At 31.7% G+C, this 11,305-nt stretch overlaps 1 protein-coding gene across 2 annotated transcripts; it reads left to right on the top strand.

The window, feature by feature from the left end:
- Positions 1-1,160: 1,160 nt before the first annotated feature.
- On the top strand, positions 1,161-10,015 carry LOC143054126 (uncharacterized). Of its 2 annotated transcripts, none has more exons than XM_076227137.1 (2): positions 1,161-1,313; positions 8,717-10,015. In XM_076227137.1, the coding sequence occupies exon 2, from the start codon at positions 8,718-8,720 to the stop codon at positions 9,543-9,545; it is 828 nt and encodes a 275-aa protein (XP_076083252.1). In that variant the 5' UTR covers positions 1,161-1,313; position 8,717; the 3' UTR covers positions 9,546-10,015. The 2 variants fall into 2 exon arrangements, with proteins under 2 accessions (XP_076083252.1, XP_076083182.1); XM_076227067.1 differs by lacking the exon at positions 1,161-1,313 and adding an exon at positions 8,325-8,507.
- Positions 10,016-11,305: the final 1,290 nt, after the last annotated feature.

Here is an 11,305-nt window from a genome sequence, read left to right as displayed (position 1 = left end):
TTGGCGTAGAAGAAATAGCAATCAAAGAAAATTTCATTCCAGCAATTCAAATATTTCGGACCTAATTTCTATAGAAAAAAAACAATCGCAGACATCTGTTAACTAAGCTCTGTTTTACCTGTAGATAAATTACACAAAATTTTAGGGGATTGCAACACGATTCTACTTTGCAGTCCTAAGTATGAAATCGTTGAAATTATAATTGCAGATTGTAATTCTTAAGATCTTTAAAAAAAAACATTTGATTTTATGTCGAAGGTTTTGATTTTGTAAATATTGCCAGTATTTTTAATTATTATTCGGTTAAAGAACAAATTCCTGGATATTTTGATAATTCTGAACTAATGTTAACAAAAAACCAAGTATGTAATATCAGTGTCAATACACTTACGTCATGAAATTGCAGTAATATCGCGCAAAAAATGTATGGCCCGAGCACCCATTTTATTTATTACAGGAGACCTCGCCATCGTCGAGTCGTGACCGAGAGTTGAAATCATTCCTCGGTAAAGGACCTAAATATCGTCCCCCGTCAATTATTATTTGGAATGAGTGTCGTTCACGACTCACTCCGTACTTACTACTCGACATAGATAACACGAGGAGAAGCTGACAAGAAATCCTTAAACTCTTTTTTTTATAACCATAATTGATTTTCCCTTGGACATTGCCTTTTTGGGTTGTAAACTTCGTTAGTGCAGTTTTTAAGAGTTCATCTTCATAATTAGCCGACAATGAAAAGTCATTCATTTGTAGCATTTCATAGTGCATGGAAAGCCATGTACTATGAAAAGTAGAAGGGACAATATTAATTTTCCATTTCAAATAGAATAGATGAGTATATTGTAAATGTTTGCATTGGATATAAGAACATACTGACCCATTCTCGTCCAAACTGTTGTTTGACTGATTATCCGATATTATAAATAAAATCAGGAGAATAGAACAACAAAAGCATTTTAAGTTTAGATTTCAACATTGTATAGGTTAGACAATACTTGGTCATTTTTTATGACAATTTAAAGACCAATGTGTAGCCAAGGGTTTTAAATTTTCATAAAACATGTCCAAGTATTGTCTGACCAATTTTGAACATATTCACGCCTTCGAGTGACGTAACAAAATTATCTTATCCCATTGTTATATTAAAAGCTTAATAAGAATTCACTTTTTATAGTGTTAACATGATTAACAAAAGGAATATATAACATATGTAATTGTCATTTCAATAGATGGAATGAAATAGCACTCGCATAGTTTTGTGAGGACAACAGGATAAACTGTGCAAACATTTAGTTTTTCTTCTGCTTCAGGTAAATTTTCATACTTATATACCTTAAATTTCTTAATTATAAAAAACACACTATGCTAAATAAATTAGCTTTTTATAATTTGTATATTTTTTGGTAATTATAAAACTCACTCAATAAATTTTAAGACTTACGATATTCTAAATCCGATGCTTACTGTGTATTGAAATATTGTTGTTTTTTCTCTCTCAAAAAGTTTCTTTGCTTTACGTATCAGCAGTCTGACATTGTTTTCTTTGAAGAAAAAAACTGACTCTAATGTCGTCTATATCTAGTATTGTTTTCTTATAGAAAAAAACATAACTCTAATGTCTGATCTGGTATTGTCTTCTTTGAGAAAAAAAACATAACTCTAATGTCTGATCTGGTATTGTTTTCTTATAGAAAAAAAAAACATAACTCTAATGTCTGATCTGGTATTGTTTTCTTTGAGAAAAAAAACATAACTCTAATGTCTGATCTGGTATTGTTTTCTTTGAAAAAAAAAAACATAACTCTAATGTCTGATCTGGTATTGTTTTCTTATAGAAAAAAAAACATAACTCTAATGTCTGATCTGGTATTGTTTTCTTTGAGAAAAAAACTTAACTCTAATGTCTGATCTGGTATTGTTGTTTTTTTTAGAAAAAAAACATAACTCTAATGTCTGATCTGGTATTGTTTTCATCTCGATCCATCTTCGGTATACAGCATTTGTAACGTTTTGTTCTGTCTTGCTGTTTAACCGTTCTGCTATTGGCTTTACTAAGTGATTGTTCTATTACTCTGTTCTGTCTTGCTGTTCAACCGTCCTGATATTGGCTTTACTAAGTGACTGTTCTATTACTCTGCTCTGTCTTGCTGTTTAACCGATCTGCTATCGGCTTTACTAAGTGATTGTTCTATTACTCTGTTTGTCTTGCTGTTCAACCGTCCTGATATTACTAAGTAATTGTCAGTTCTATTGCTCTGCTCTGTCTTCCTGGTTCATCGTTCTACTGTTGCCTTTATATCTACTATTAGCTCTCCTAAGTGAGTGTTTGATCTATTACTCTGCTCTGTCTTGCTGTTTAATCGGTCTGCTATTGGCTTTTTACTAAGTGATTGTCAGTTCTATTGCTCTGCTCTGTCTTGCTGTTCAACCGTCCTGATATTGGCTTTACTAAGTGGTTGTTCTATTGCTCTGTTCTGTCTTGCTGTCTAACCGTTCTGCTATTGGCTCTGCTGGTAAATAGACTCGCATTTTAAAGTCAACATAATATTTTTAGATGTACAGCAGTAGTTGTAGGCGAAACACAGGATTCTGCGGAACCCTTTACGAGTTATGATATTTTTATTTGTTTAATTATTGCAATTTTGCATCTCCTTTGTCCTTGAAACCTTGGTTCCATATCCGGCCTCGATAACATATATAATAACATATATATCCAGATTGAACGAAAAACAAATTTTGAGAACAAAAGATAGACGAGATCATTACCTAAAATAATTTTCAACAAAATCCCATTCTCTAACCATGATAGATAAACATTAAACATGCATCACGATTCGTCTTCTTGAAAAATACTTTCATATAAGAAAAAGATGACAAAGTTCATTTCTAATATCCAGTATCAAGTATCATTGCTTTTGATATAATAATGTTCATACATATTTACTTAGATATCAGTAGTGTACTTTTAATTTGTATAATTTAATCCAATATCCATGCGTCAGGAGCAATCATAATTATACTATAAGTGGAATAAAATTGATTTGCATGCCACTGATACTGAAAATAAAACCCCACATATTATGAATAATACAAGTCTCCATGTACAAGATAATCCTTTTGATGTTCGGAAATTCATTGGTTCATAATTGTTGTAACTGCTTTCATTAACTTAAGTATTGACGACTTTCCAAAACGTGCATTCGAAGTTTTCTGTTTTGTTATCTAAACAAGATAATCATAGCATCAGTATGAATAGAATTAACACTTTATAAATTGTGCACGTCGAAAGCACTTTTCTGTATTTACGTTCATCAGTAACACTCAAACTTTTTTTTAAATATTTGAAAGCCAAAATACTTAGAAACGGAGCTATATTACCAAAGTTTATCATAGCAAGAATAATCAAATCTATTTTAGGTTAACTTTGACTTCGGAAGTTAGAACTTAAGTTTCAAAGAGTTTCTTAATTAATCAAACGTGAATTTTAGAGAAAAAAATATATATCGTGTCAGTACCGAAAAAAGTAAACATAAAATAATACCGAACTCCAAGGAAAATTCAAAACGGAAAATCCCTTATCCCGTATACGGTGCAGGAAATGCTTACCCTTCCGGAGCACCTGATTTCACTCCCTGTTTTTAGTGGAGTTCGTGTTGTTTCTAATTTATTATTTGTAACTGTTGATGTAAATGCCTTTTGGTTTAATGAGTCTTTGTTTACTCCTTGGTTTTGATTGTTATTGCCTTATAGTAAAATGAAACTTTTCGCTCAAACTAGTCCGAGATTACTCTGACGTCCAACGGCTGTTTTGCCAGACAAGCTGGGGCCGTGGGACGTCAGAGCTCGTCCCATATAAAAAAATGAATATTTGCCCACTCAAAATAGATGCGCTGCTTCGTCGCTTCTGGTGCCGACTGACGGCCTTGGAATTATATAAATCGGGCATCAATCTGTTCATTTTTCATTTATCTCTTCATTTATGTAAGTTTCACTTACCTGCCAACCTTTATTTTTCCATATTTTAACAGTTTTCACAGAGACCCATCGATTTCGGCATTTTGACTTTCACTTTCAAATGGACGTCAAGTTACGAGAGAGTTCGTGGTCTCGAGACTCAAAATATGCAAATATTTATATTTTTTCACCTCTTTTATAGGAGATCGATGTTTAACATTTAGTAGCCAACCATGATTTTTCACCTCCTTTACAGGAGATCGGTATGAAGCATTTAGTTTCTACCACGTTACAATCGGAAGCTCTCGGACATTTAGATAACTTGCATCGTTAATGAACGAGATGTTACATTATGGTCATTTGCATAAATCATCACTGTTTTCTCGTGGTCACGTGATAATCTTTGAAAATGAAAGGCAAAATGCCGAAATCGATGGGTCACTGTGAAAACTGTCTAGTTATGAGAAAATAAAGATTGGCAGGTAGGTGAAACTTACATAAATGAAGAGATAAATGAAAAATGAACAGATTGATGCCCGATTTATATAATTCCAAGGCCGTCAGTCGGCACCAGAAGCGACGAAGCAGCGCATCTATTTTGGGTGGGCAAATATCCACTTTTTGATATGGGACGAGCTCTGACGTCCCACGGCCCCAGCTTGTCTGGCAAAACAGCCGTTGAACGTCAGAGTAATCTCGGACTAGCTCAAACCGACCACACATATGGAAAACAACTGTCACGTTCTTGGCTTGGTACAGACATTTCCTTATAAATTACGGATAAGGTCTGGTTTTATAGCTGTATAAACCTTTTATTTGTATGACAGTCGCATATAATTCCATTAAAATGCCAACAATGTATGACTTAAACAATCAGACTTAATAGGTAAAAATGTAAAAAATAAATGGGTACAGAAGTCAACTTTGTGATATAATCTCAATCATTATAAAACAAACAACTATTTCAACAAACAGAAACTGTCATAAAGACAAAATTGACTTTTGTGAGACAAAATTGACTTTTTTGAGAAAAATTCACTTTTGTGAGAAAAATTCACTTTTGTGAGACAAAATTCATTTTTGTGAGACAAAATTGACTTTTGTCTCACAAAATTGAATTTTTCCTTACAAAAGTCAATTTTGTCTTCACAAAATTGAATTTTGTCGTCACGTCACAAAATTGAATTTTGTCTCACAAAATTGAATTTGGTTCACAAAATTGAATCTTATCTCACACAATTGACTTTTGTGTTTTAATTTCTTTTAAGAAGATCTTGACGGCATCGACATCAATGCGTTGTGTAGTGACCCCATTTATAATGAAATTTTAAATGGAGTCATTACAGAACAAGAGGTTGTGGATGCCGTTAAGAACTTGAAACATGGTAAAGCCTCTGGTACTGACAAGATACTGAATGAGTTTTTGAAAAACTCTCCACCATTTTTGATTTGTTTTTACACTAAACTATTTAATGTGATATTGGATACAGGTATTATTCCTGAAACTTGGACAGCAGGAATAATTATACCAGTTTTTAAAAATAAGAGTTGTCCAAATGATCCAGATAACTATAGAGCTATAACATTAATTAGTTGTATAGGGAAATTATTTACTTCCATAATCAATACTCGATTGAATTTTTTTGCAAATGAAATTTCACTTATACATGAAAATCAGGCTGGTTTTAGAAAGGGGTATTCAACTGTAGACAATATTTTTGTGCTTCATGCACTCATAGAGCTGTATTTCTCATTTGGAAAAAAACTTTTTTGTACTTTTGTAGACTTTCGGAAAGCATTCGATACTGTATCAAGACCTGGTTTATGGTAAAAACTTCAATTAAGTAATATTAAAGGGAAGTGCTTTAAAGTTATTTTTAATATGTAACAAGGAATTAAATCATGTGTAAAATATAATGGATGTCAGTCAGATTTTTTCCCCTGTTTAGCAGGTGTAAGACAGGGAGAGAATTTATCGCCGTTTTTGTTTTCAATTTTTCTTAATGACCTAGAAGACTACTTTAAAAATCTAGATGGGATTCCACTAGAAACTGTTAAAGAGAAGTTTCAAAGTGAATTGCATATATTTTTTGAATTATTTGTTATATTATATGCAGATGATAAAGTAATTTTATTTGAAACAGAAGAAGGTATGCAGAGATCATTAAATATTTTTCAATCATATTGTTAAAAGTGGAAACTAGAAGTCAATTTAAATAAAACAAAGGTGATGATTTTTAGAAATAGAAAAAGTAAAAAGAAATTTAAATTCTTATTACAAGACAAAGAACTTGAGATTGTCGAAAAATTTTCTTATTTAGGTGTTATCTTTAAATATAACGGTACTTTTTTAGATACCAAAAAGAAACTTATTGATCAAGCACATAAATCGATGCATTTTATACATAGAATTGTTAAAAACGAAAACATTTCTATAGATTTGCAACTGAAATTATTTGATTCCATGATAGAACCCATTCTTTTATATGGTTCTGAAGTTTGGGGTTTTGAGAATTTGAAAATTATTGAACAGATGCATTTGAAATTTTGCAAAAGAATTTTAAAAGTTCGAAATACTACACCCAATTTTACGGTGTATGGAGAATTGGGAAGATTTCCTCTACACATTCGAGTTAAATGTAGAATGATTTCGTATTGGTGTAAAGTTGTAAACAATAGCAGTAAACTCAGTAGTTCTTTGTACAGGCTGATGTTATCATTGAAGAATCATGGTCATTATGTTTTCAAATGGATTGATTCTGTCGAATCAATATTTAACAACACTGGTCTAGGATATATTTTCATGAACCAAATTGGCTTTTGTGATAAAAATTATCTCGATCGTATATTGAGTGATCAGTTTATTACCTCATGGTTTGGCGATATAGAAAATTCATCCCGGGGACAATTTTATGGGACATTTAAAAAGGACTTTGGATTAGAAAAATATCTGATCAGACTATCTGAAAAGAATAGGGGGTGGATAACTAAATTAAGGACATCGAACTTACGTATTCCAATCGAGACAGGCCGTTGGCAAAATATACCTAGACCAGAGAGAATATGTACTTTATGTCATAAATTTATTGGTGATGAATTTCATGATTTATTTGTATGTCAACATGATTCTATTGTTAATTATAGAAACAAATACTTACCTAAAAATTATACTATTAATCCGCAATATATTAAAATGGAAGGATTATTGTCCATATGTAATATAGAAGTCTACAAACGATTGTCATTTTTTATTAAGAAAATTGCTTGTTTATTCTAAAATATCTACAATTGTATTTCTATGTGTTTAGATAGTACTGCATGCTCATTTCGTCATTCAATTGTTTATGTATTATACTTTGACCTCATGTTACACATTTATGTGTCTGAGCGTTATCAATAAATCTGAATCTTGAATTTCCATATCAGGTAACAAAAGTCAATTTTGTATGCAAATAAGTTTATATTTGCATACCTTTTTGACAAAATTTGACAAAATTGAATTTTGTCTACAAAAATGAATTTTGTCATCACAATTTTGCCATTCGACGCCCCGTAATAACACAATGGCGGGATGTATAAATACCGAGCCATGGCAAATTAATATTATCAAAAAAAGTGGAATAAACAGTAAAGGTAAAACATATATAAAGACAAATACAAGTACAGTATAACATGTAATGAATATGGTAATCAATCTAATGAATATGGTAATCAATAAAATACTTAAAATCTTTACTTCAAGACAGTTATTTCTTGTTATATGTAAAGTTGATACGTAATATCTATCAACAAGGTCTAGGTTTCTTCCGATGATTTTTTTTAGAATAAGGACAACCCTGGTTCATTTCTGCTCTGACTCTATTGTTCCGAACAACTGATGAGTACTGAGTAAACTCATGATAGATACCAGGATCTATGATGAGTCAGTGATACCTTAGGGGCTATAATAGTCCACCAGGTTTGTTTTTAAAAGTCACTGTAGATTTTATAGACGAGGGAAACAAGTTTCTAAGCATACTTTTTCTGATGTAAATAATCTTTTAAATAGTCCCCCGTATTCACATATGATTTTTCACTCCTTTCACATACAAAAGTGATGTTGCAACAGTATTGCGTTTGATTTGACTATCACATCAATGATTTTATTCCTCTATTTAACAAATTTGGTTTTCCAAATCAATCTAGTTTCCTGTAAATAAAAACAAACAACTTTATTTTAAAATCAAAATATATCGGTTTATTTTGGTTGTTATTCATTTTGGACTACATCAACCATTACTATTAATCGTTCATCAAACTTATAGATGCATTAGATCAAAGTAATTTAAATTTCGATTTCTATTTTTATTACTTCAAACTTCATATTATTCAATGATTGAAGTGAACATTTGACTTTGTATAATGAAGTGTTAATAAAAGTGATAGTTTTTAAAAGTTGATGTTAAAAACGGATTTTAAAGGTAACATGCGTGAAATAACTAAGCTTAGTATAGGTGGGAAACTAGATAGAGGTATAAAATGACAAGTAGGAACCGCTCTAAGTACAACAGGTATACTATTCTATTGATTATACATATATAGAATATCTTTGTTCAAATGTAAATATTCCACTGTTTAATTTTTTCGATTAAATCAAATCAATTAAAGTAAATTCACGTTTATTGTTTTTTCATCTCATTTTGTTTGTTTAGTAGAATTCGTATTGATTTTATTTGTACCGTGATATTAAAGATATAATTTTGTCGCCATTTGCTTTCAGAATGGCAGATATTATTACACCACGTACTCTAAGTGATACCAAATCACTGAGGATGCTTATACAAACTGAAGATCCAACTTATTATGGGTTGAAAAAGTTGAAAATAAAAGGAAAAGATCTGAACGATTTACCTCATTCTGTATTCAATATTTTGGAACTAGAAGTTTTAGAACTAAGTCCAGAACGCGAATCATGTCTTGATTATAAACTTCCAGAACTTCCACACGCAATCGGAAAATTGGTCAACTTGAGGGTTCTTATTCTGGATACTAATGAATTGGAAACTTTGGCACTGGAAGTTACATTATTGGTGAGTTTGGAGAGACTTGTTCTTAGTAATAACCATTTATCTAGCTTACCAGATGGATTTATGAATCTTAAAAATCTGAAAAGTCTTCATTTGTCTAACAATGAAATTAAAGAGTTTCCACTGGAGCTTTGTGATCTGGTAAATTTAGAATTTCTGGATATGTGTGACAATTCGCTTGAAGAACTTCCTGTGAAGATTGCAAAGATGAAGAAGCTCCATACGTTACTTCTATGTTTCAATCAGTTGAGGAAAATTCCGAACAGTATCTGTAAAATGTCTGAGCTGCGCTGTCTATGGCTAGGAAATAATTTATTAAAGTCTCTCCCAAAAGACTTCGGACAATTGAAGAATATTGACTGGGACTGGCGGTATATTTCGTCGTTACTGGAGAATAATCCGCTTGTTCGTCCTCCGATAGAAGTATGCCGTCTGGGAATGGAGGCAATAGAAACATATCTCAACAACAACAAAGGAAAGCGGAAAACTCGAAGTAATGCTTCGTATGGAAACAGACGGTAAATGCATTTACAGACTAAGTGGAAATGATCTGGACTCCCGAGTAATTAATTTGTTATCATTCATATCTCAAACAAAAAGAATATAGTTGAATATTCCATTGTTTTATTATTTTTCCTTTCTGTTGTTATATCATTATTTTTCCTTTTTAATTGTTATTTTATTATTATTTCAAATGTAATGATGTTAAAGTTTTTGTCGACACTCATGAAGACAAAGTATTTGTATACTACATCATAAAACCCGATATGATTTATTAGTTGTTTAAACATTATAATATTTAAAATTTTTGAAAATGCATATGAAACATATTTATGAACAGCTCGTGTTTTATGATCCAAATTAAATGACATAACTGTGCTCTAAACTTCAGCTATTTATGAGACAAAAACATTCTGTGTTTGCACATGCATATATATTTACATCATTATCAAGGTTTAATCAAAAATATTATTAAATATATAAAATAGCAACGTTTGAAGTTATTAATCGTGGCTTATGCATTGAAAGCATAAGTTAATGTTTAAAATGCGTATTGTTATGCGTTTACTTTTCTACATTGGCTAGAGGTATAGGGGAGGGTTGAGATCTCACAAACATGTTTAACCCCGCCGCATTTTTGCGCCTGTCCCAAGGAGCCTCTGGCCTTTGTTAGTCTTGTATTATTTTAATTTTAGTTTCTTGTGTACAATTTGGAAATTAGTATGGCGTTCATTATCACTGAACTAGTATATATTTGTTTAGGGGCCAGTTGAAGGACGCCTCCGGGTGCGGGAATTTCTCGCTACATTGAAGACCTGTTGGTGACCTTCTGCTGTTGTTTTTTTCTATGGTCGGGTTGTTGTCTCTTTGGCACATTCCCCATTTCCATTCTCAATTTTATGAATATTATCATGATATGTAAGATTTTAGAAGAAGTAATAATAGTATTGGAAAGAATTCTATTTAATAATTTGAAGGACACAACATATCGCTTAAAAGAATATATAATACTATGTGAAAAGGGGGAACGGATACAGTCAAAGAGGTAATGAAAACCTAAAAAAATCAGATAACACCTAACAAATGATGGAAGGAAATAAATCACTAAATCAGCACACAGAAAACTAATTTAGATATAGATTAAGATTGACTAACACGGCACAACAATAACTTAGTAATGAACTCAGGCTCCCCGAGAAACGATTGACAGTTCCTGCTCATTGGTTGCACCCGTCGTTATCAGTCTTCGTTTATTTTTCTTTTGGTGGCCAGTTGTTTCAATGGCAATCATATCATATCGTTTATACTATTTTATACATGGAAAAAATAAACTTACAAGTGAAAGAAGAAATATCACATCATGACAAAAAAATAAACGCAAACAATAATCTAATAAAAACTTCACAGAAAATTTAGATTAAACAAGACGATCCTTATGATCCTTAACCAAGGGTTTATTCAAATGCCTGGAAGGATCAGCAGTAATTGAACCAAAAATACACTTATCGCGTTCAATCCAATTACAAATCAAATCGGTACTTGCTAATTCACACATCATTTCTTGTCTCACTCTGATTCTCAATCAAATCTACATCAAACGTGAGGGTGCCAAAATTGTACCCTGTTTTGACATTTTTTCCCACTTACTTTGTTCATTACCCTTACAAATGTTTATTCTGCATTTATTTTGTAGATGAACCCTTATTTACTGTATAGTTTCACCAATTTAATTTTGAATCGATATGCAATCAAAGAAAAACGGGTTTGAACCAACTCCAAAC

The sequence above is a fragment of the Mytilus galloprovincialis genome, chromosome 1, assembly GCF_965363235.1.
Source record: "Mytilus galloprovincialis chromosome 1, xbMytGall1.hap1.1, whole genome shotgun sequence".
Taxonomy (NCBI): domain Eukaryota; kingdom Metazoa; phylum Mollusca; class Bivalvia; order Mytilida; family Mytilidae; genus Mytilus; species Mytilus galloprovincialis.
The sequence above is the reverse complement of the archived record's forward strand: the minus strand, read 5'-3'. Positions and strand labels throughout refer to the sequence as shown.